Here is a 26874-nt window from a genome sequence, read left to right as displayed (position 1 = left end):
CATCATGTGATACAGTAACTAAACTTAGAAGAACAATCCTATGCATAGTCACTGCACCTCTGAAAATTAGAGTTTTCCAAGGATCTGTCCACACAAGTTTGAACAATTTAAAAAATATCCTTTCTGCGCTGCAGAACAGAATTACGCTTTAGAACACAGGTTCTTCCCAAATAGCTAAGAGCCCCCTAAAACATGGTCTGCAGCACCAATGAGTCCCTGAAAACTGAAAGACATGAAGTTCTCAGTTTAGAACTGCAAGTAGCATACAGGTCAAGTTCTCAAAAGCACTTTTTGCTTTTGAAAGCCAGAAGTGCCTTTATAAGTTAAATGTTTTTAACTTTAGCTTTTTGGTATCTACTAGATTTTAAAATGTTTTTGGATTATTTACAATCTAGGATTTGGGGCTCTTTGCCTAGAAGCACATGTGAAAGATCAGGCAATGCATTGAATAAAACTGTCATCAGGGGAAATTACACTAGCAACAGACAAGTTAATGCCAATCTACAGTTAGCATAGTTTTAACACTATTGGCAACAGTATCAACGTTACTGAACACTAAGCCAAATCACTTCTGCTGCAGAGTTCAGTCAGTATATCAATCCATAACTTTGCTCAGTGTAAACTTTAAAACTTGTCTGTGGGGTATTTCTCCAGATTTCCAGTTGTTAAAGTTAGGAGGACCAAGAAAAGAAAAGAAAAGAAAAGCTGTAAATAATATTAATAAAGTTGGCAAACACTTATGTTTTGATACTTTGTTCATTCTTCCTTAGCTTATATAGTTGGCAATAGGCTGCTCAAATTTCATGTCTCCTAGTTGACATTTTTTAAGCAAGGCTTCCTATGACAAAAACAACACTAAGGGCAGTTCCACTGAGTTTCAAACTTGGAAACAAAGAAGAAAGAGTAACAATGGAGTCCAAATATATAGTATTTTTTTTCAACATACAAAATGTTCCATGTTATGCTATCATCTATAAGACCTAAGAAATAAAAAAAAAAATTCTACTTTTGCACTGAAGCTTGCTATCCTATCTCAGTAATGCACAATCAGAAACGTGGCATGTTGATGAACTAAGGAAGGCAGCAATGCCACAAATCTAGGCAGGCAAGACTGACCAGAAACGATGGGAGTGAGAAAGGGAAGGCAAAGTTGCAAAATGAAATTATAAAAGCTACTTCATAAAACACAGATATATTTCTAAGACTGTAGTTTACCAAATCACTGACAGACCATTACACGTGTTTTACAACACACACATCAGCAAAGCTGGACATCTTCAACTGCCATACACGCAAAGGGGACAACACATGTCAAATGCTCCACCTATCCATCCCACTTGGTTTATTTTGATTGCTTTTTGATAAGTGATGTATATATAATAACATAATTCTATTTAGCTTGTATTTACTTCATTATTTTGAAAATGCCTTGAGTCACCTCAAGTGGCATGATTACACACTTGATTTACCAGTAAGTTTAATGACAATTTAACTGTCCAAGTCCTAAGGCCAGTTGTTTTATGAGTCCATGAAACAGCTCAACTTAACATACAATCAAAACAAACAAACAAACAAAACACAACACCAAATAAACATGTTTGCCTCAATGTACCAAAATCATCTGAATAATAAATGTGTTTGAAACAGAGAGATGCTCTGAGTATAGATGCTCTGAGAAGTAATAACAATTTTCAAGGTATGCAAACAACAAGGAGGTAACTGTGAAGTCTGTCTCCTAATGAGAAAGGCACTGTAGAAGTAAAAATGGGGTGCAGGGGTGGTGTTAATATGATTTATTTTCAGCAGTATAAGTCAGCAGCCATACTTGCCTTACAGCTTTGGGAAAAAAACTTGCAGAATCTTAAAAGGTTCTATACTGGAGAACAGAAAGCTATCAGTCAGACATGATACATTTTTACATATATGATGGTTCATACACATGCAACTTACAGAACTGTAAAAACAAACCAAAATCCCCTGTATTCTTGATTTCCGACAGCAGTAAGAAATCAGAATACCAACAGCTAATGGAAAAGGCAGGGGGGCAGGGAAGTGGGAAACAGGACAGAATTGCCAGTAGTCAACAAGTATAGCTGTCTAAGAGGGAGAGAGGAAGAAGAGATGAAGCAGAATTAAAGTTATTAGAGTAGCAGGAAGATTTATAGAGCACATTTTTCACTATATGTGGATCAACATCTTCCAATTAGCTGTGTATAAATCACTCATTTAAACAACCTTATCTTCAATAGCTCTACAAAAGCTTTAGATATGGTTTAGCATAGAACAAACAAAAACCCCCACTCCTCAATGGATAAACCCACCTATTTACATTGGTTAATATTTACTGGTACTGAAAGGAGGACTTCAGGGTCTGATTCAGTGTAACAGAAAGCAAGGCTCAGCATCTCTGGGGAACCTAAATTCTACCTACCTTTACGCTTATATGGTAGTTGGAGCTGTAAAGCACTGAACCCAATAAAACATCTGCCACTACAAGTTCAGTTTTGTCTGTTATCAGCAAATGACCTAACCAACTTCAAAATATGCTTAGCATCAGCTCGATATAAGCAATCATATTTGTCCATCCCCCAATAAACTTGCCCATAGCAGAAATGGAATTTGATATTAAATAAAAACAAGAAAGCTAAATCAGTCACCTATTACCAGCTCTGATCCAGAACCTGAAAAGCAGATTATAATTCTGCTCTTTCAGATTTGCTAATTACATAGCAGAGCTTTTAAAAAAGAGCAAAATTTCAAAGGAATTAAATGTCTGTGAAAATAACAATCATTAAGTACATTTATACAGTAATTAACAAAAAATGAGCAAGTAATTTGCTGCACAGTTTCTTCAGCTACCTTAATGTATCAGGTCACATATAGGTGTGTAAAAAAACTACCATGCTACCACCTAATCTATCTATAATTGACTCTACCAAATGCCCAAAGAATGACATACAGTCTACTGGTTTCACTGTACTAAAAAAATTCTAAATATACCCAGTACAAAATAACAGCAAAATTAAGTACTGACAAGGCTTTTCTTGGCTATCACTAAAGTGAAGGATTCAAATAGTATCCCGGTGTGAAATAAAGCTGTTCCAACTCTAGAATCATGTGGCACAAAACTATTTCAATGTACCCTACTATTTGTAAAATATTTTTGCTTTTATATAAACCTGTTAACTAACAAATCCTTTCTTCAGAATTTTTAAGCTAGTGATATGAAATGTGAATTTCACAAAATATGTACTGATCCTTTTAGTGAATGACTTCTGATCCTCCAAGTTCTAAATACTTCAATTTTCACTGGCATCAAAATTTTGTACGTGTCTGGCATCTAGAATGGAGACAAACAGCAGCACTGTATTTGAAAGCTACCAAAAAAAAGGTGACCTGGACTATAGAAAGCAAAATTTAAGAGACGATGCCTATTTCTGAATAAATCAGAACATGTTCTGATTAAATTCAGCCTTAGATTCTGAAAATAATATAAATTAAATTATTTGCAAAACACAGTCTTCCTTCACTTCGGTCATAAGATATAAATCAGCAGCTCATAATTAACATAACCTAAATACAGTATGTGAAAGCCTGTAAGAGCAGAACTTGACAAAAACAAGTAAATTCAAATCTCACTAAGTTTTAAAAAATAGCACAACATTTAAGGGAAAAGCGTAAGTGCATTACCCATACTGTATTCTCAAATAATACAATTCTTACTTCAAGAAGTTCCAACATCATCATCAACTTCATACCTATGAAAAACCTTGCCAAACTAGTTTAGATTATTAACATCACAATTTTCCCTTTTTCTAATTGTAAGTCCCATTCTTAAATTAAGCAGAAAAAGTTTTGTTAATTTTATATTTTTTTCACCTTTAAGTTCTTATTTGGTCTAATAGCAAACTCTGCAAAAGAAAGTTTATGTCAAAATAAAAGCTGTGTCATCAATATGACTGTTACCATGATCATTAACAGGACTGTCTGCTATGGAACTCAGTATTTCAGAAACTTCATTACAACAGTAGCATAAATCAATTTATACCATTTTTTAAATATACATATCCTGGATCATATAGGAGGCACTTTTAGATTTCAATTGTTTTCATACAGATTAATGCTGTATAATTAAAATTTAAAATAGTTTACAGTATACTTACTTTAGCAATCTGTAGCAACACAATGCAGTGTTTTATGGATTCTACCATGCTCTAGGAAAACAAAAATAACAGAAAAAAAACATTTTTATTACTATCCTATAATATTTTCTATTTACAGATATTTTTATTAGTTATACAGTATATTAACTGAAATATTGGGTGAGGACTAAATGGACACTCACTTCTGTAAAACCCCTACTTTCCCTTCCCTATTTTTTTTTCTAGAGACAAAAGCATACGAGTAGAAAACTGAAGTTTCCAAAAGCCACACAGAAAACAGGCTGTCAGGGTGAAATGGAGGTCAGCTTCAAACTTTCAGAGCGCTGCAAGCAGGTAAACTGTCATGCAAAGAGAGGGCAAAAGAGCTGGGCTTGTTTAATCCGGAGAAGAAAAGGCTCAGGGGAGACCTTATCAATGGGCATCAGTATCTGACTGGGACAGCAGGGTGTAAAGAAGACCGAGCTGAACTCTGCTCAGTGGTGCCCAGTGACAGGACAACAGGCAAGGGCCACAAATCGAAATATAGGAAATTCACCTTAAATATAAGACAACTTTTTTTTACTCTACGGATGATCGAACAGTGGAACAAGTTGCCCAGAGAGGTTATAGAGCCTCCATCCTTGGGAGTTACTCAAAACCCAACTAGATTTTGTTCTGGGCAACCTGCTCTAGCTAACTGTGCTCTGAGCATGGGGTTGGACTCCAGACCATCAGAGGTCCCTTCCAACCTCAACTATTATAGTGATTTTATGATTCTAAGGTGCTAGAAATAAAGCTGAGTACAGCACCAGAACCAGGCTGCCTCTGCAATCACACTGTTAGACCTAATGTGCATTCCTACTTTTCTGTAAAAAGCTTTAAAAACTTTCCCAAGACAATATGGTGAATTTCAGAATCTATATATAATAGATATAAAAATTAAATAAACTTACACTGGTTGTTTCTTTGAGACTTTCAATTTTCTGTAAAGGAAAAAAATCAAAACAGTGTGGTTAAAGACACAATTTCCAGCATCTACTTTGATCCAAATACTGTACAAACACAACATTTTAATCTTAAATTGGGGGACGAAAAAAAGCAATCAACATGTTAAAGACTATTTCTGTATATAGACACAATTTTCATTTTGTAATTGACAAGACAGAAGTCAAACTGATCATTAAATCTTAAAGGTGACAAGGTTAGGAATTTCTGAGCAGTGACATTACACATATTTACCAATCAAAGTCTACACTTCCGCTTTGCATAACACCAACAAAAATGAAACACAGTACGAAGATTCACTCTAAGTTCAGTTTGTATCCTTATATAGTGTACTGAATGGTGGCACATTTCAACAATCAGTATTACTTAAAATTACTATAATTCAAGTATAAAAAACATGCAGTTAAGCACAGGTTTTTTTAAAAAAAACAGTGAAAGTAACATTGCACACATGTTCTTGCTCTTTCTAAGCTTTCAGTAAAAAATGCATCTGGCAATCTGCCTACTTCATTTTATCTAGAAACACTGGTTCATAAAGATTTCCTGTGTGGAATTGCACTTCAGGCGTGCAAAAGGCATCTGCATGCCATTTTACTCATAAGCACGACCTATTTAAAAAGCATATGCATCCTGTTGATGTCCTTGGGTCTGTCTGCAGAAGGCAAATTATTAAATTGGACTCAGCACTGAACCTCTACTAATTCAATTACAGGACCTCTTTGTTTTGATTAATAGGAGTGTCTCATGTGACTTGAGTCATAGTCTTTTTGATTCTTGAATAATCAATGTGTGTAAAGGAACTGTTTTGCCCAAGCAGCATTGCAAGCCAAATTCTACACCATACGAGAACAACATGCATCTGTAAATCTACAGGAATAGTCTCAGTTTGTGGATTAAAAAGAAAATAAATGCACTGGTGGCTTACCAGTCAATACCTGGCGAAAATTTTTCAGTTATGCCCCGTTCTATATACTATTCATAAGGATGCTATACATTTTCTTCATGATTAATTGCCAAGAGGTGGCTAAAGAACACCCAGCCTCAGCCTTTTCCACTGGAAAGACTGGACCATGGTGATCCAGGATACAGCATATCGGGGATGTTACATCACAAATTTATATTATATTTACTTCTGCTGCTAGCAGAGAAATACACCAACAGCTAAAAATTCCTTTGTTTTGTTTGTATTTATTTTTAATTTTTCTACTCTAGTTCTAGTCCAAATTTTATCAACATATATTGAAAAAAGCATTTTGAATGTGACAGCAGTGAAGTTCTGAGCCCTTTAGCACCAAAACAGAATAGGCAATGTACCCAAACATACAGATGCTGTCAGATGAAAGATTATGCAGCTGAAATAAATCATTCAGTCACAAAGCTTTATAGCTAACTGTAGGCAGCTGTCAGCAGGTTTGATTATCTTTTACCTATTTTTTCCCCAACATGTTATAGAGTATTTACACACCAAATAAACTGGTAATTCACTCCCTTCACTGATACCATCTTTGCTGAAAATCATGTCAGGCAATATATGTCACACTGTCTTCCCACTGTCCGTTTATAATTTTCTGAACAACAGACTAAGACATTGTTATTCTTACACACAGGTACAGACAAAAGGGTAATTTGTCCAAGATCACACAGACACCTGAGACGGGAAAAACCTCAAGACACCTAGTTTCCAAGGCCTAACCACAAATTATACAATCACAATTTTTTCCTCTATGGAAACAAATTCTTTGTGAGCTGGCAAACTTAAGTAGGAACAGTATGCATTAATTCAGTATTTTTCACATTTGTGCTGTATGGCTACCTTGCAAGAATACAGCACATGGAACTGGAATATTGTCTTCTTCATATGTACACAAAATTATGCAAACAATGCGGGCAAGTTAGTCAGACTTGGTCCCTGGGAGGACGTTTCTGAAGAGCATTGCTCCTGTTCTTTAGGGCTAAGAAAACGTTGATATGGAAACCTGGATTTTCATGAGCAATGTACTATTCTAACATGGTGATGTAAGCAGGAATAAAATAAAGTTTGTGAGCTCTCCCCCTGTAAGATTTTATATGAACATACTATAGACATGACACTGGGGATAGAAAAACAAGTGGACAATCACTAGCAGCAAAACTGGCATGCTTACAGGAGTGACTGGTTTGAAGGAGAATTTAGGTGAAGGCTTGTATCTCATCTCATCAACTGAGCAGAACTACACTACCATATATACATGCTACTACAATCCTTGTAACTTTATTCTCATTATCTTTTGTTTAAACTTGCATTAAGGAAAGTAATAGAGATAATACAGAAAATACAAAACTGTAAGGAGAACCATAAGCAGATAAAGAGGTATGTTGAAGATAAAAACCATTACCAATAAAAATAAAATCAAAGAATATAATTTACTACTCAAAGTTATCACAATTTTTTCTCTTCAACATCCCTACTCTTTGAAAACTGGTAACACTTTAATAAGACACTTTCCCTAGTTTTAGGTAATGAATACACATTTTCAACTGAAACATCAATTTCCTGCAGACTGACATTTGCAGAATGCAGCCACATGTTGTATCTAATCCAATCAGATTGCAGGCTGCTGCTGAAACTACTCCATCTACTTCATGCCTGTTGCACCTCCTTGACATCTGATTTTTTATAAAGCTACTGTTGATCCAATAGAAAGCTAATTTTAGTTCAGTGAAGGTGTTTTTTGCCTCATTCAACAATCCTGTGACTTACAGAGTTATCAGCTCATCCAGCAAAGAGAGGCAGTAGAGGCACGTAGGGGTAGCTGACTTGTGGTCAGAATCCATAAGGCACCACCAGAATCTGTGTGCTCAGCCTTGGATTTACTTCACAAAAAATACTTGGGAACCAAACAGCTTCAGCAGGCTACATTTCCCTCCAAAATCTTTTACAGTAATGTCAGCTTTGTTCCAGCCTACCAAATATACACCTTTTCTCTGTTCTGATGCTTTTGAATGTTTAGTTTTATTTATGTGTGGTCAAGATAGTTTCACAAAACCGAACAGAAAAGTTTACCTGGAGTTCTCAACAATAATATTGCTAACACCGTAAGAAAGTAAGGTCCTATCCTGTCTTCACCTTGAAATGCCAGTACCCTTAGATCATGCACCTTCTTTTACTTCCTACATAATTGAATATATACATTGTGCTCCATCAGCAGATTCAGCAAAACCAGCAGCACTGCTAGTTATAGTATGTTTGCAAGACAGGATGATCCCACTATACAGTGCTGGTTGTACTTCTGTCAGAAGTATCAATATAACACAGGGAATTAATGATAATCAAAGTACTTCTCAGTTTTCAAAATTCATCAAGTCTACATTCGCACTGTCATCTTGAAAGTTCAACAGATTACCATGTCTCAGAAAAAAGTTATCCAAGCCATCTTTAAGAATCTTGAAACAGCTATACCAAAATTTTCAAAAGACCAAATATTCTGCAATTAAAAACCAGCTCATCCAATGGTCTGTACACTTGCAAAAACAATAGCTCAGGTTTTAAATGTCTGCCCATAAACAGTTGCAGAAAACAGCACTTAGCTAGTTTGGAAGCATGTAACACTCGAATAACCAAATCTAGTTTCCTCAGAGGAAAAAAAACTATGGGTTGGATGGAAGTATCCTGCAGATTACACTCAGCTCATAGTCAGATAGCTGAACCATACTTCCATAAACACATGGGAAAACTGCTAAATACAGTATCAAAAAACCTCTTAGCTGCTTTAGTACAGGAAGAGACATGAACAAAAAAGTGCTTTGCCAAGTCTTTTTCATTTTTAATAGAAAATAAATGGAATCTATAGTAATAGCTACACTCATCAAGATTTAAAGCCAGAGGAAGCTGACCTCTTCTAAACAAGCCTCCTGCTTTCTCTTTAAAGTCAATCTGTCTGTTCCAAAGATACCTTGCAGAGATAAAGAAAGAAATCAGCACAACATGCAGAAGGTCTCCAGGGAGTAGAAGCACTGTCACAGGGAAAAAGAAAGTACTGCCTGATCTGCAAAGTAGCATCTGGAGGGAGGTCAAAATTGAAGGAGAACTCTTCCCAGTAAGACATACCGAAGGAGAAACACAAAAATCTTTAGATGTTACTCTTTTGGTCAGTTGTCTACAGATTAAACACATTTACACAGAGAACGCCAGTACTTCAAAGTTATTTTACAAGCCTGCAAAAGAACTCCAGAAAGACCATCACTTGTCAAGTGCCTAAGACACCACATAACACATCAAACACAAGAGGGATAACATATGAAAGGTCACAACCATTATAAAGAAGTAAACTAATCACAGAAAGCTGTTTCCAAAACTGAAACCAAACACCAGGAGAACATCAGTTTTTCACAAGTGAAACTGGGGAGAGGGAGGGAACTAGGATGAAACACACTTCTATGTTATGACATTGAAATTACTGCATTTGCTGAAAAGAAAAGCAACTCCTCAGTAATAAACCCTTCATAAGGAATTGTTAAATCCCTCCTCCACATCACACAAATTAACGTACAAACCCAGCTTACTTACTGGGTTACTTAATGCCAAACCCACACGACCCAAGGTATGTGCTAGCCTTTCTTAATCAGGGATTGTACTCTGACTTACAAACTTGACTTTGAAATGGAATAGGAGGGGATGCAAATACAGAACACTTAAGCGAATTACAACCTCACTAAAAAAAGTAGCGCTTCCCACATAGTAAGTTACATTTTTTTTCATCTTCACCTAAAGTGAATAAATTACGGTATTCTCATACTTCCAACATGTTGCACATTAGTCACAGAACTACACGGGATGCAGACTGATTATGTGAAATACATGATTCTTAGTGGTTTGTTTTTTTTTTTTTCATTCAGAACAGCTTTGCTATTCCTACAAACATTAAATACTCATCCTCGTTAAAGATTTAAAAATAACAAATTTAAGTTAAAAATGCTTTTGATGGTTGGATAACAGAAGAGTAATGATTTCCTACAAACTGAAACCTTCTTTAATGTTATGACACCCAGAATTACAAAAAATTCTGTTTACAACCTATTCACAGCACAAATTATGCTATCAGTTATTCAAATTGCTTTAAGTGATTTTGACAACTTGATGAATTTGAACTGTATTTAAATTTCTATAGCCTACAGCAAGTTGATGCACAAAGACATCTGAGGAAGCAAAATAAGCAATACTTAAGACAAAATGTACTTGCTTTTCTCTGGTCATCATCTTTGCAGTTCTGGAGTTTTTCATCAAAGAGCTAAAAGAAAGAGATAACTGTTATTTTTTCATATAATATCAGCCAGAAACACCAAAAATTCACAACAAAAAAACATTAAATAAGTACTTAAGTTATACAATCTTGATATTACAATCCAAAGGAGGTTTTGTCTAATATTTATTTAGAGCATTTGTGAAATAACAAATTTGTTACTATTTCTTTCATTAACCCATCCTTCAAGAGAACGAGTATCAGATTCCAGCCAGTTCCACAGCTCAGTCTGGCATGGCTCTACCAAGCTTTGAATAAAAAGGTGAGGTTAAGTGACAAATGTGCCACTCATCAGAATACCTCAAACTGTCTTTTATTTCAAAGACCTTTGGGGCACATAGAGTGCTTACCAAAACAGCCTCAACCCTTATCAACACTTCCAGGTACATGATTCAAATCCTGTAAAATTTGTAAGCGCTTCTTTTGCAAAGATATGTACCAGCATTAGCTTCTGTTTGTTTTCTTAAAAGTGGAATATGACATGCAGCTAAGCAAAGTGAAACAAATTCTTACTATAAAGCTTGCATGTATTTTTAACACAAGCGGAACTGGCACTGTTAAAAGTTGCCTCCGAGAGTACTCTTAAGTGCACATACAAATAACCCAGTAAGAACACACTGTTCAAGGAAGAAAAAAGATTAAGGGTAATGATCAAAAGTTCATCACATCCACACCTGCTCAGAAAAGAGGCTGGAATTTTTAGTAGGTGAACTACAGTTCTTCACTCAACTGCCTGCCTAAAATTTACTCATGTGTTCCCTTTCCCTTGAGGGCTGATTTCTGGTTCTAAAGAAAGGCTGTAGTCTTGGTCTCTGTTCATCCTCAAATTCACTCTTCTGACATTAGTAACTAATTTCTATGCCCCCCTCCCCCCACTTGGCCTGAAATAGCTATTAGGAGGTGTAAAGATTTAAATACCTTCCTTCAGTGAAGCATGCTAGATGGATCCGGAGCGGGAGACAAAGCTAACTCCTGATCAAGTCTCTGCAGTTTAGCTTTGAATTTTGTTTGCATCTCTGTTGCCCACCTCCATTTTTTTTTTTTTGGTATGTTCTTCCCTCTCTCTGCCCTCCTCTGCAACTAAATTTTTGCTGAATATCCCTCATGCAATAGTAGCCCATTATATCAGGAAAAAAAGATCCAAACCAGCAGAACTGAAGCAATCTTAACAGCAATTTTAACCTGCTGAGTCATGGAAAAAAGTGTCCTAACCAGCAGCGAAAACTGTTTTTCTCAATAAGGCAAGTACTGAGAGATATGACCTCATCATCCCTCACCTTCCCACCTACTGTTAAAATACATGTACAAAGCATTAAAGAACTGTATTTGTACAAAATTTCTACAGAATGTTTTCACTCAAGGACAGATTATCTATCACCGCTGCAAAGTCTGAAACTATCTGCAACTGTAGTTACATATTACTTGACAAAATTTTTTCAAGATAAATTCTAACATGCTGTGAGCAATGCAATGATTTAATTCTGTTTTATAATTAAACTTGTCGTCTCTGTCATTTCCATGAAGCTATATAAACAAAAGAATATTTCAGTCATTGCAAACCATTCTATAAAATCTGCTTTATTCTAATTTTCTAACTCTATTTTAACAATCCCAAGTTCCATTCTAAGGGAAAGCTATTTTCAGCATTTCTTCAGCCCTTAGCTTTTAGCTTTTATAGTTCAGTAAAAATATCTTTATTGCAGTAGTTAGAACTTATGTAACATCCTAAATTATGGAGAAAGAAAAAATAAAATTCTGTCATCATCAGACATCAGCATCCCATGTTTACCAGAATACATGCCAAGCATAAAACATGACACTGGCACTGTTGAGTTTCCTTTCAACCAAACCTTGAAATCCACACTGGCAAGCAGACTCCCAATACAGTCAATACACTAGTTAGTTACCATACCTTCAGTTGGTCTATCAAGATCTGTAAGTAAGCATCAGCTTCAGTAAGTTTCTTGTCAAAATCATGAACGCTGGGAACAAATCCTGAATCCACTCCCTAGATATAAATAAATAAAAATCAAATATATAATTATGAGTTTTGGAGGAGGGGAAAAAAGATAACAAAAATATGGTTTTGCCTGCCAACTGACTGAAGATGTTGCTTTGCCTCTCTCAACCTGCCATGTGCAAACACAGGCACACAGCTGAACACACTTGTCCTCTATTTGCAGCTAAATCAGTAGCAGTAAATTGCAACACATTTTCAGTGGGGGTATAATCATCACACACCAGAGTATTTCATTACTTATGATTAAACAAATCCCCTTAAATCACAACAATTAAAGTTTCTTTGGAAAATATAAAGGAGATTTCAAGTTTTTCTGAAGACTGTCTTGTGATTCCATATTCTTACATTTCAGTTAGGGAAGACAAAACCATACCCAATTGGATGACTGCAATTTTCACCCTTCGGACAGTATTGCTCAACTCACAGCTTCTTAGTGAATAACTAAACTAATGAGTGCTAAATCTCTTCTTAAATATGGACCCACCTTTGAGCTGAAAAATTCAAAATTACTGCTGATTGCCCTAGTTCCTTTGTAGCTATACTAATGCATCCTTGTCACTATATTTGATTTCTTCCATTTTGTTGCACATATGTCAACAAGGACAAAGTATCAGTGCCATGAGAATGACTTCTGTATTTTCTTTTTCACAAATTTGTTTCCCTTAATAATTTAAGACTCAAAGCACACTTCTGTATATAACATAATCCCTACCCTAAAACTGATAAACCATGTATTTCAAGACCTGAACAAACTCCCACTGGGTTACCACATCTTTAATTACAGGAAGAAAAAGATGATTCTTGAAATGGATTACTTCTGATTTCATGCACATATGCTATGTAAACACATTTAAGGTTTATTTTTATAATACCTTTAATGCAAATAGAACTGCAGAACAAATAATGATGCACTATATAGGAGGAAAGAATACATGAAGCATAAAGAAACAAACGTCAGTTATGACAGAAACATAACTCTGAGAACATCACAGCAGTGACAAGACCTTCCTACTAGCCTAAATACTTTCACCCATATTCACACTGATCTAAAATATGACATCTTCAAACCTGTATGAAACCATCAACTCTGCTGTTTTGACTGATAAGAATCTCAAGAGTCTGAATGTGTAAAGATCAGCCAGTGGGGAAAAAACAATTTGTATAGGGGAAGATGGGCAATCCATAGTTGTAAAATTCCGTATTAGCATACCATTTTCTTTGACATTGCTTGTTCTGCCAGTACAGGTACTTTCTTTTATTTTCGTATGAGTTCTACATGAGTAAATCTATCTATGCACGTTAGTCTGTAAACATGCATTAAAAAGATAATTCACCCTGTATTACATGGTCCACACTGGACAAACTTAGAAATAGTGTTTTGAAACAAGTAAGATTGAGGACAAGAGAAGAAAAGAAAGCAACCATTCTGACTATGCCAAGAAATTAAAACAGGACAAAAACCACCCAGTGTAACAAGTTATCAAAAAGAAATTGATAGGCAGAAGGGAGAGTCCTCTCAACCAAGAAACTTTCGGCACTCTCAAACAAGTCAAGTTTAAAGTACACTGAAACTAGATCTGAAACTATATGAAATTAGTGTTCTATTTCCTTGTTGAAAACAGATTTGTCTGTACAGCTAGCAGTCAACACCATCATTTCAGCAAATGGTCTAGTATGCTCAGTTAAATTCTGGAGGTCAGGTTTCGTATACCAAAACTGCATGAACTATACAGAAAATTTCTGCTGAAGATACTATACACAGAATATAGTTTATGGTGCAAGTTATCTGTACGCTGCAATGCTGATTTTTATTTCAGTCATCAGTCTATGACTACTATGTAACAATATGGTATTTTCAGTGGTGGCTTAAAGACAAAACGCCGTTCTTAACTTTCAGCCTCTTTAGCACTGAGGGAAAAGCTGATTAAAACATTTAGTGTTACAACTGAGCAGACATCCATATCAAACACAGAGTGAAAATTGTGACCTAAAAAGTTCTATCTGAAAGTTAAAAGGTCAATCAATGTAAAGATAAAGCCATAAAACCAACTACAGTGTCAAGCTGACACAGCACAGAGATGAAACATGAAAAGAATTTTGAAAAGCAGCACAGGTACTTAAACCTGTAGCACTTCACTAGGTTGCTCTTGGTTTGTATAAAGACAGTTTAAATGACATTTAATAACCTACTGAGCGAGCCTGATAGTCTGTGTTACATGAGATTAGGCTAAAAACTGTAAATTCTCACACAGTTTTAAAATTGAAAACCAGAAGGTAATTGGAAAATTGAAAATATCAAGATTAGTAATAGCACAGAAAAAAACCTGTATAAATAGTAAGCAAAATCAATATTTCAAACCCAGCAGCAATTTAAAAAGAGCAGATATACAAAGTGCAGATTTATGTAACAAATCCATATTGCTTCATTATCTGATCACCCAGAGACACAGTAGAGGAAAAAAAGGGACCCCTTCTCCCTCTCCTGCCATGTAGGAAAAGAGGCTTAAAAAGAAATGGGTGAGCAGAGTCAACAGAATGGCACTTAAAAGCTTGTTAAACATGTAAATTAGAAAATTGCACATCTGAACTAGCAATCAAATTTTTATGAGAAATTTGTATTATGTGCTGCTCACCTATTAAAAAACTGACAAAAGTTGCCTGCAGATCTTGTTGAACCTCCACCCTTGGAGGGCAGAGTTCAAAACTCAATTGCATTTAAGCCTAGACAACCTGATCTAAAGTAGAAGTTGGCCTCACAGTGAGAAGGACCAGGTGACTTCCAGAGGTCTTCTCCAGCTGAAGGTATGCCGTGATTCTAAAATAAGTATCTTCAAATTACAAAAAAGAATAGGAACCCAGGCTATTTTAGATATTCAGGAATACACTGATTCTTTATTACTGTCAGCACCAATCCAATGGAAAAACAGGTTATACTACTACTGTTTGTGGGTAGAAAGGACAAAGTGAGGCCCAGCAGGATGCTGACCTACCAGTCAGCAGTCTCCCAGTGTGATGTGCATGATACCCAGTAACTTGGAGTTAGTAGACTGGATGGTTATCCTAGGAAGGGTTTACATGCTGGTCCGGGATTGAGTAAAGAACTCTCATGTTAGGAGACCTGCAAAATTATTCCCTTCATACATGACTTTTCTTTTGGAGGGGGTAAGTAGGAAAGGAACAACAAAATATAAGCCAATTAAAAATACATATTATGAGCCTTACTTCCATTACAGAACTGCTAGCACTAAGGGAGTTTATATATGGTTTCCTTGTCCTCCAAATCAGAACTCACACATACCATTAATGCATTTGTATTCAAAACTTGGCCATGCTAAGAAGTAATTTCAGCCTAATCTAAACTACTTTTTTTAAACTAGGATGGGATGAAAAGATTGCACCATCCTTAGAAGCAGCATACCAGAAAAATTCAAATATTCTCAGATAAAAGCATTACAATAATGAGCTCTGTGGAAAATTAACAGTAATGAAGTCAGGGAAACAAAAAGATAGAGGCATCAGCAAAGTCTTGACAGGAGCTGTCCTTGTAGAATAGCTTTACTGCGGGAGGAAAAGAGAAAGCTGTACATAGCAGACTATCTTTCTGAAGATACTTATGCTATATTCTTCATCCAATTAGGCTTCTTATGGAAATTAGTTTTAAAAAGTGAATATGAGTGTTTTTGCTCCATTCTCAATACCTCATCAGAAACAAGCCCTGCCTACAGTGTGTTTGATTTTGTCAAGTAGAATGTTGCCTGTAAGAACCACTGATAGAAAACTGAAGAATACCAGCAAATTGACTAGTAACCCACTGAACAATGGCATCTTCTAGTCTTCTTATTTATCTGTGGTAAACACAAACATATTTTTTCCTCAGCTAAAATTTTAAACAATATTTAAAAGCTTAGAATGTAAATGTCTCAAAATAAGTTTAAAAACAAATGCCTGAGTTCTAGAAGACGTACGAGCCTTCCAAACACTATACACTTCTCTTTTTTTTTTTTTAAAAAAAAAAAAAGTATTTCTGCTTTGCAAAACACAAAATGCTTGACAAAGACTGTGTAGCTATAGATATTATCAGGTCTTCTAGGAAAATAAAGAGTTCAAAAAACAGATGTACTCACATACTGATGTAAAATTCTGTCTTTAAAATATAGGTTACAATTCTGAAACATCACAAATACTAAGTACATCCTAGAGCCCCATTCATTTACCTACATAATTTATTATGGATGCCCATGTACTAGCAGGCTCATTCACTATCATAGGTACTTGTTAGCAAAATTTGAAAAAGGGCAGCATACCTATTAAATCTATGCCCTTCCACCAGCACTTGAAACACATCTGCATTAGATATATTCTTAATCTAAAAGAACCTGCTTTTATTTTTATGCAAGCATTCTTGACTTGCACTAGGAGCAGCACTGGAAAGCCAGTGAGTAACAACAGAATATACTTAAGAGAAACATAGAAAGTTTTACTCTATCTGTTATTCTTGTTTGCAGCTTTAGATAGGGTCATCAAAAATCCTGGTTAAGGTGATATTAAGCGAACCACTTCACACCAGCATAAGTGAAACAAATCAGTTTTCCTGTTGTTTACTCTCACCCTTACTCTGCTCTTTCAAGTCAGCATAAACACTTACCTTGCCACATAATCAACTCAATGTGGAAACTAATTCGGGTTAAAACTAACCTCAGAAAGGGACAGCAGCAGGAAAAGTAGTTGTAATTTGGGCCAGTTCTGAATCCAGTTCCAAAATCAGCTATTCTTGCCACATTGTCTATTCCCTATTTGCCAGAAGCAAGGCGGAACTGCTTCCAGAAGTAGTACCAACTCAAGTATTGGCAAAGCCAGTGTGTAACTCTTAATATTTAAGCCACTGTATCACTCTTCACAGCAACCATCCCAGATCCACTTCTCCAAATACAGTTTTCTTACCCTACTATTTGCTACTTATGAAGTAAACATCTTGTTTAAATTATAGCAGTATCAAGCTACAGAGCAATTTATTTTTTTTAATTCCTTTTACCTCTATGGTGTTAAGGAACAGCCCGCTCTTGTACTGACAGTGATTTCAGCTCCTTTATCTCTACAGCAAGTCTACTTAGAGGATGAAATTGTTTGGGACATGACCTGAATGATTTTCAGAAGTTTAAGTAGGAAATCCTTTGTAGCCTGTAAGTATTTAAAAACTCTCTAATGTGGATATGACAGTGATGATCCACTCAGAAAGCATGAAAGACATCTTATTTGTAGAATATGCAAGTTTCAGCTTTGTATTTTTACCTATTTTTTAAATCAAGTTAGTAGTTAGTTGGGTTTTATGCAAGTGTGAACAGCCTCTTTTGTTACCACTGTAAGATACTTAGCAAGATGCTCTACCAACACTGTAACAGCAGAGCAGAGGGGAAAAGTACATTTCAAGACATGGGACTTAAGGCGAGAATGAGTGTGAAAGCTTCCGCTAACAGGAGGAAGGAGGAGAAGCAGCAAAAAAATAAAAAAAGGGGTGGGGGGTGGCCCCCCCCCCAAAACACACACACACACATACACACAAAAAACAACCAACCAACCAAAAAAACAACAAACAAAACCAACATGAAAGCTCATTCCTTCAGCTCAGGGTGAGCATGACTGCTGTAGACAGGATCCTAACATTATCAGAACAGATGCACACATTCAGTCATTTAGAATTTTAAAGTTCAGGCACTTTTTACTGAATTCCCTTCAGGCATGAGGAGAGTACAGTTATGGGTTGTATTTGAACAGTGGTCTTGCACTTTTCAGAGTGAAGGAGAAAGTTACTGTGGTCCTAAAAGACAGAAGTTACTTTCAACGGGTTTTCACACAGAATTCCAGAGACAAAAAGTACATGTAGCACTAGGGTGCCACTTGAAAGACACACAAGGAAAGCAGGACATCTATGCTAAACAAAATGACTAGAAGCACTTCCTGTCTGAATGGGATTGCTGGTGAGGAACAATAGAAAATTTGAGATAACTTATCACCCTCCTACTTCTACTCAGACAAACAAGAAACCCAAGCCACAATATACCTTCACCACATGCGCACCCTTCCCCTTATCTCTTGAGGGTATGAAGCAACTGATGTGTTGCCATTGCAAAGCCACTGACCTGGTAATGCTATAACAACATCATCTTGGGAGCGGTAAGGAGAAAAACACTGGTGGATTCAGAATGGCACTTCCAATACTATCGCACCATCTACTGTTACAGAACTTTTCAATAGACAAATCTAATACTAGAAGAACTATGCATATTTTTAGTAATGCCTTTAATATAGGGCCATACAAAACCACAACAAGCAGAACAATAGACTTCGGTTTCAAAATTCAGAGAAATTAGATTACAAGCATATGTGAAATGTTTCCTCTCTATTCTTGTTCCATTTGGATACAACATTACTAATTGTCAGCCCTCTGGACAGCTAGGATCCCTTTATTCATTCTATATATTTCTGATTCAGTTCTTCCGTAGTTCCTTGACTGTAGCTCATTCTTACAAGTTTAGGTTTCTTGCAGAGGGTGGGGGGAAGTGTGTTTAGTTATTTTTAAGTGTTGCAAAAACACTTACATTATAAAGACTGAAGGACACCACAGTATGACATTTAAGCAAAAATAAAATTAGCAAGACTAAGCAGACTAGAGAACACCCAGACACCACCTCACCTTTCCACGCCGCATCAATTCCTTATCCTTTGCAATTTGGCTCACACAACACACGAACTACCTAGCTTTTGGCATATTTTCTCATATCTAACAGATGTGTGTTTGCCACTATAAAAAACTTAACCAGTCTGACTTTCCAAACTTTAACACTCCAATACCAGAACAGGCAGACTGAAAGCAGCATGAAAATCTGAAAAAAGATTCATTTTGGACAAAAACAGATGCATAAAGGTTTTCTATGACAGCTAACCACGTTTCCGTTTGTGACTGAAACTAAGAACATAAGAAAATACCCTTACAGAAAATAATGTCTGCCAGACCACGCAAACCCCCATCCATACCCGTCGAGCCAACAATCCTCCCAAAGAACTCGTTTGACTTTATTGTCCAAACAAGAAAAAAAAGCAAAAGAACATCAAGCGCATGAAGAAGCGTTTTGTTTTAAATGTTAATTGAAACCAAGGCGTGTTTGTATACCACAGGCTCTTGTAAGCGGAGGAAAGCATCCCTCCCGGCACGCAGAAACTCCGCAGCAGTCCGGGAAGGAAGCAAAGCCGTTTCCCGGAGCCTCCGCGCGTCCCCCGCCACCCGCCTTCCCCGCGGAGGGCTGCCCGCCGCCCGCCTCTGTTCCCCGGGGCTGCCCCCAGCGCCCGGGCGGGGCAGGGCAGCGGCCAGAGCGGCGGGGCCCGGGGCAGCGCTCGGCTTCCAGACAGGGAGGCGCCGCGGGGACCCGCCCCACAGCGGGGACCCTGCCCCCCGAGCGGCACCCCTGATACCTAACACCCCTCCCGCCCGCCCGCCCGCCCGCCTCGTACTCACACCGGCCATCCCTCCGTGCGGAGCGGCGGGGCGGGCTGGCTGCCCGCCCGCCGGGGGGAGCGGGGGGAACGGCGGCGGGGCAGGGCGGGGAAGGGAAGGGCCCGGCCGCGGCCGCGGCCCCGGCCCCGCCGCTCGCATCACGAACAAGGCGGCCGCCGATTGGCGGGTGGGCGGGGCGCGCCCCTCCCTCAGGGGAATGGCGGTCACCGGGAGCGGGGGAACGGAACGGCCCGGCCCGGCCCCGGAGCGGCGGCCCCGCCGTGAGGGGAGGCGAGCAGGCCGCGGCGAGGGCGGGACAGCGGGCTCAGCGCCGCGCGTCCCCTCGCAGGGACAAAAAGCCGCTGCGCGGAGCGGGCGAGCCCCCTCGGCACGCACCCTCCCCACCTCAGCCCAGGCTCCACACTGCTTGTTCATAGCGGTAGTGAGGCCCGAGCGCCCGCCAGGTGAACGGTGATTGAGACCGCTCCTCCTGACTCACGGAAGGAAAGATACTTTGCAAGGAGGTATGGTCTTGTTTCAGTCTTAAATCAGTATCTGCTCAGCAGCTCACTTCAGTGAAGATGGCAAACCTTGATAGTTCCTGAATTGGGGTGTAAAGTGAGCAGTATTCCAACTCATCTAAAAAACAAGGGCCTCGGAAACAAAAAGGGTACATGGCCAACATGTCGAAGAAGGTTCTTGAACGTGAATGGTGAGCACACATCAGTGCCCGAGGAGGTAGTATGCTCAGTGGTGAACATATTTAAGAGGGATTAGGATATGTTTCTTAGTAATCAGTTCTAGATTTTTAATTTTTCCCTCAAACATCACTAGATAAATTACTAACACAGGGGTTTTTATTTAACTATGCCTTACTTTTTTGAAAAAACTCCTGGAACATTAACAGGTTATGTAATGGGAGAGAGTTCCATTATTAGCTGCAATCATGAAATGTACGTCTGCCAATAAAACTACAATCACAATTGCTAAAGAGTGTGGAAGTCTACATTTTGATAAAACCATAGTGTTTCATTTCTGTACTCTTAAGACATAAAAAGCATTCCAGGTGGAGAAAACTGCACAGAATCCTTTCTCTTCATTTCAGACCCTAAACAGGACCTCTCACATCCTATTCACTCTCTCTCTCTCCAAGCTGAGGCTGATAAAAGAGGTAACCCTTGGGAAGGAGCTTGGCCCTTCTAAATCCACATGTTCTTCTCCAGATACTCTGTCTCCTCGTCCGCACTGCAGAACGGAGTTCTTCAGTCAGCGGTCAGCCACTGTGTCCAGATGGAGAGATTACTTCTAAAATATCTATGACATGTTACTAGGGATACAAAGCTGATTGTCAGAGTTGAATTTTTATCCAGGGATCGGCTATTCACTAGAAAATTTGTAGGGGTCATTATTAAGTCAAAAAAAGGTTGAAAACCACTGTTTAACAGGAAACTATGGTAAACTGACTGAGATTGCACAAATGCCTAAAGCTGGATGGGATAAATTCAGGCTTGTTCTAACTCTTTAGACTGGGCATCCAGATCAGTCTTGACAAGCTGCTTCTTTCTGTGATACTAGGAATTTTAATGTATGTTTCTTCACAGACTGTCAGTTGTTGAGAGACCTAGATCTCTTGCCATACTCCAAAAGCATACCAAACCTTTATTCAAGACAAATAATTAATACATCTTTTAAGATTTCTACACTGTTATCAGACACCTTTGTGGTATAAACCAAGTAAGAGAAAATTTCTTTCATGAAGAGTTTGGGTTTCTCTCCAGGGCAAAAATAAAGGTTTAGCAAGTCGTATAGACATGTCCAGGTCTAGAATATCGCCAGAAACTGGTCTGAGATAACTAGTGCTAAGAACCATCTGTTTTTAGAACCAGAAAACTACTGATATCCAGCTTACACAGTGGATTCAAACATAAGCTATTTACTATTTTTGTCACCCAGAAAGAGGTTCAGTGCTGCGGTCTCATTTTGGTTTCAAAATTAGGTAGTGTACAAGCACACGACAGGCTTGACACAAAAATTACTAACTCCAGTTTAAAAAAAAACAACAAAAAAAAAGAACTGAATATACAACAGTAAGTCTGGAACCACCACTGAAAAATACGAGTTAATAAAGGGAAGTCTGATACTGACTTTTCATGATGGTAAGACAAGAAAATAGTAACAGAAAGACTTGGACCTAATATCAGGTGCCTATACTGATGTCTTGCTATATCTGATTGTATAGGCTATAGAATGCATATATTGATATTAGCAGTCATGCCATTGTATTTCATTGTTTTGAAAAAAAGAAAGTAAACCGAGTTGAAAGTGAAAGTGAAACTTGCCTGAAGCTGGAGGGTATGGCGAAGAATAGTGTCCTCTAAAGCATGAATCCATTTCTCTCTCTCATCAGCATCTCGAGCTGAAAAAGTATTCAAAATATATTGTTCAATTATACGCAGTATTTTATACTAAAAGCCATAAGCAAACAGATCTGACATCCTCACTAAATATGGAAATTAAACCTTACTATCTTTGTTAAGTCATCAAGGACATAATTCCACAGTTGTCTTAATATCCTGTTCATTCTTCTGGGGTTACAGCTCTGTAACATTATTATGTTAATCTACTCTGTGGTACTGAGGAGATGTTTTAAATAATCATACATGCAAAAAGCTTTTATGCTTTGGTAGAAATATTATTCTACTAGTGACTCTGTACCATATATGTCAAAGAAAAAAATATATATAAGAATATGATAAATATAAGAACAGTTCTTCATTACTGCAATTTGTGATTATCTGTCCCTTGTCTGTCTTTAGGGGCATACATGCAAAGAGAGTTTGCACAGGCATTCCTTACTTAATTCATTAAGTCATTTTAAAATTTTCTTAGTTAGGAGAAGCTGTTCAACCTGTAATAAATTATCTAGTAATTCTACTTCAGTGTGGACATAGTAACTTTGAATAAGTTAGCCTTTCAGGTATGATTCATAAGACAGGACAAACACCTCTAACACATTACCAGTGTGAACAATGAAGCACAAAGAACATTTTTTAAACACATGACAATCCTACTCTAAATAGAACCTCAATCATAAGTTAATGACAACACACATCATAATATTTTCATACATCTGCAACAGTTGGCTATATAGTTTTAATTAAGAATCCAAGTCAGGATCTAATGACAAAACAAGATGATTATGCTTCTCAGTTGCAGATAGTGATAATTAAGAAAGCAATATATTAAGTGATTAAAGGAGGCAGTAGATGGCTTTCAGGACTGGGGGGACAAGGAAGAGAGGAGGAGCTGGAAAAGGAAGACAACAGATCAAAACAGACTAAGGACTACCATTGCCTTTTTTTTTTTTCCCCTCTTTTTTTATCCACAGTACTGCTTTTCTGCCCCCCTACCCTCAGTGCAGATATGCCACCTTTACTTTGCTTGTTTGAAGGGCAAGTCTCTTAAAAATGCAGGAGCAGACAGAGCAGACCCCAGGTGAAAAAATAAGAGAAAAATCCACAGGCATTAAACAGACTGTAAACAAACTAGTCCATATACAGATTTAGAATAGTTATTGACAATTGTTCCTAGTTCTCATACAAGTGAAAGGTATTTAAAAGAAACAGGAAGCCTGCTAAAAGCAAGGAAAGCTTAAGTGAGGTAGCACCTATTATGAATCAGAGAACCAAGATTCTTATCTGACTTATTTGTTATGGAGTTCAGAGGAAATATCTGTAAGTTATTATACTGAAATGTACTCTCCAGTTTTGTTTTCAATGCTTTGTTTTCAGTGTTCCCATTCTCACCCTTATGCTTCCATTGCTTTTATTATTTGGAATTCTGCAGCTCAAACCCATCCATACTCAAAACCACCACAGGTTTTCCAAATATGTTAAATAAACCCTCCTTCAGGAAATTATTTATTACTTTTCCACACATCTGTTCCTATAAAGGGTATTTCACTGGCCAGAGGAAGGGATGAGGGAATGAGAATCAGAAATCCATAGAAGAATCTCTCTCTTATGCCCTCCTGCCTTTAGGAAGAAGAAGCTGTAGGTTTTTCTAGACTCCCCAAAGAAAACCCTGTCAATATCAAGATAAACATACTGCATTATTTACTTCAGTATATATACACTAATTATGTCAAGTTAACAAAATCATCACAAAAGAATTGGCAGTTTAAGTGTTTGTAAGAAATAGGTGAGAATGTCTTTTTAATATAGAAACTTACTCCGAGTCTCATTGATGAGGTGGCCTCACAAAGTAGCGAGGCAAAACTTCCATTACATGAAAGGTAAAAGTAAAAGCCTAGTTTGAAATCTAGCTTTTTTTTTAAAAAAATACTTATTTTCCCAGATACTACAAGTCAACCCCTATTATTCATTGTTCTTTTAAACCAGGAAAGTGTGATCAATTGCCACAGGTATTCTGGTAATGATACCATTAATCTGCACAAATAAAAACTAGACGTAAGGGAAAGTGACTACCCAAAGTGCTCTCATGTGCACAGAGGAAGTCTGTAGGAAGAAGTTAAAGTAATTAAATGTTACTTGGCACAGCAGGTAAATAGCTTTCCTGCAGGAACTGCAGCACATATCAAAAAGCTGGATTTTGCCATCTGTAATACTCTCAAAAACTCATTAGAATGAACTTCTAACTTACCGAGGTTCTTCCTATTAGTTCTATATATTTTAATTGAAAAGCTGAAGTAGGTGGTGAGGACAAGTTTATAATACAGTGAAACTAGACAGGATGAAGAGACAGAAACCCTATGAACTCTGCTCTGATGACTGCATTAAGCCAAATTTATTTTGCAATATGCAAATTATAATTTTTCTTTTCACATTATGTACACACATGCACACACAAACATCCTGTTCTTTCTTCACAGCATAGCTTACACTTTACCACTAATTTAAATTCCTGAATTAGTCAGCTAGAATCAGGTATATTTTCCTCTGACAGTAATTGTTAGCTTATTAGCTTCTTTGGTTCTGCTTACAAGAACAGGCCTCTTGACTAGTCTTGACAGACGTACTAATCAAGCTTATGCTTCTTATACCAGTCACCCTGGAACAGTAAATATATAAAGTCACCTGTGTCATTAATCTATCAGTAATTCAAATGTATCTGCTTCAACTTTTCAAAGGTGTGTTCAAAGTGGTGGTGGTTAACATATTTCAATGTTTGTAAGGTTTCTCAGGTTTGTTTTCTGTTTTTCTGTGCTTTTTTGATTCTACTCCCAGTCCCAAAGAACATCTTACTGGGGAACTGGGCTGCAAGTCACTGAGGAGCAACCAAGTAATTCATGGGGTACAAAAATCCCACGTTCATGTTTTTTGCCCGTAATTACTTAAACTAAAAAAGGAACAATTAAGCTGCAGACCAGTGAATTAATCCTTGTATTGCAACAGACTTCCTATGACCTTCCATACTGCCAGCAAAAAGAGGTCACTGTATTAGTTAAACACTGATCTCAATATACAGAAGCCCATTAACAAAGGTTATCACATTAAGACTTGTATATGAACCATGAACAGAACAGAGAAGGCTTACAGCAACAGGGTAGACCTAGAAAACAACCAATCAGTAGAGTTCAAAAACTGAACTGACTTTCCCATGATCATAAATAAATGAAACTCTTGATGCTTCTATTCCTCCAATAGCCTTTTTATAGCTCTTTCTACCAGGGTTCAGCAGAAGGAAAAGAGCTGTATTTTTTCCTCGTATACTAGACATTGCAAGCTTATGACACAGCATGATCAATCCTTAGGCAGAATGCATGAATCTCATCAACTCTGCTACTAAGACAAAGTCTCGGCCACCATAAATCCAGGAACACTGCCATGAGAAAACTGCTTGCTGCACAGAAACACACACCATTGTAACCTTTTAAGCACTTTCTGTTCAGGACACTGGTTTAACTTTCAGACCATGTATCATCAACAGCAGATCCTCCTGGCTGTCCTCCATACACTCTTTTAAGAAAACCTTGGAGAAAACAGTAGGATGCAGTTTTTAGTAAAGCAAGCTGCGAGAAAAGTTGTATTAAATTTAATCAAAATGGCTGCTGTGAGATTAGGTACAAGTAAAAGCTCCCTAATGGTAAAAGCAATTTAGAACTGAACAGCTGCCAAAAGATCACTGATGAAAAAAAAATCAATGGGAACATTCAAAAAAGAGATTAGCCAACACACTCAGAAACAATTTATGGGAAAAATCTACACACAATGGCCAAAGATCATTATCCATCCATCTGTAGGAAAAGCTAGATATACAAGCCGTTTTTCATTTAAAGACAGCAACTTTGGGCAAAGAAAAAGCTCTAATATCTTTTCAGCTAAAAAGTTTGCAATGGACACTACACAATATCCACTCTGCATCAGCACATGCTGGAGGCTTTCTTCAGCAGATAGGGTACAAGAACGCCTTGCTCATTAGTCCTATGTCTCAAGTACCCTGAAATAATTCCAAGTTTTTTCATTATTTGATCAGGCTCCATTTTTAAGTTAATTTCTGCTGCTACCCCTCTCCCCCATCCAATGGGAAAGCTACTCCAGAATTTATTTCTGCCAACATATTTGGAATAAGGCAATTATTATCTAGTCCAAGGAATTTCACTAGTATCTGTACTTATATAAAAATGGAGGAATGATCTCTGGTCCCTCCTGACAGAAAACTTCCAGAAAGAAAAGAAGGGCGGGGGCAAGAGACAGAAACAAGTTACTTTTTCCTAGGTTGACTGTAGAATAACAATATTACAAAAGACCAATAAGAAGCACTGAGACATCTACATGAAAAATACCTGGCACTTAAAAAACATAAAGGTGTTATTTCAGCTCTTAAAAAGTATCTCACATTTTTTTATACTAATAAGAAATTAAATAGAAGCCCACTATGCTACATAAATATTCATTGTGGTTCTTAGTTTGAGGGGTT

General features: G+C 37.4%; 1 protein-coding gene across 8 annotated transcripts in view; it reads right to left on the bottom strand.

The window, feature by feature from the left end:
- Positions 1-26874, bottom strand: part of OSBPL9 (oxysterol binding protein like 9) — a 63346-nt gene that overhangs the window by 13261 nt on the left and 23211 nt on the right. For 3 of the 8 annotated variants that reach the window (XM_042805675.1, XM_042805680.1, XM_033008893.2), the window contains 5 exons: positions 22275-22351; positions 12339-12434; positions 10367-10414; positions 5096-5125; positions 4164-4214 (listed from right to left, as the gene is read on the bottom strand). In XM_042805675.1, the coding sequence (XP_042661609.1) occupies positions 4164-4214; positions 5096-5125; positions 10367-10414; positions 12339-12434; positions 22275-22351 (302 nt within the window). Of the gene's footprint in view, positions 1-4163; positions 4215-5095; positions 5126-10362; positions 10415-11344; positions 11439-12338; positions 12435-19956; positions 20090-22274; positions 22352-26874 lie in introns of those variants that run through there. The other 5 variants (XM_042805665.1, XM_042805670.1, XM_042805691.1 and 2 more) reach the window with 3 other exon arrangements.

Source organism: Tyto alba, unplaced genomic scaffold (assembly GCF_018691265.1).
Source record: "Tyto alba isolate M040663 unplaced genomic scaffold, T.alba_DEE_v4.0 Super-Scaffold_1000006, whole genome shotgun sequence".
Taxonomy (NCBI): Eukaryota; Metazoa; Chordata; class Aves; order Strigiformes; family Tytonidae; genus Tyto; species Tyto alba.
The sequence above is the reverse complement of the archived record's forward strand: the minus strand, read 5'-3'. Positions and strand labels throughout refer to the sequence as shown.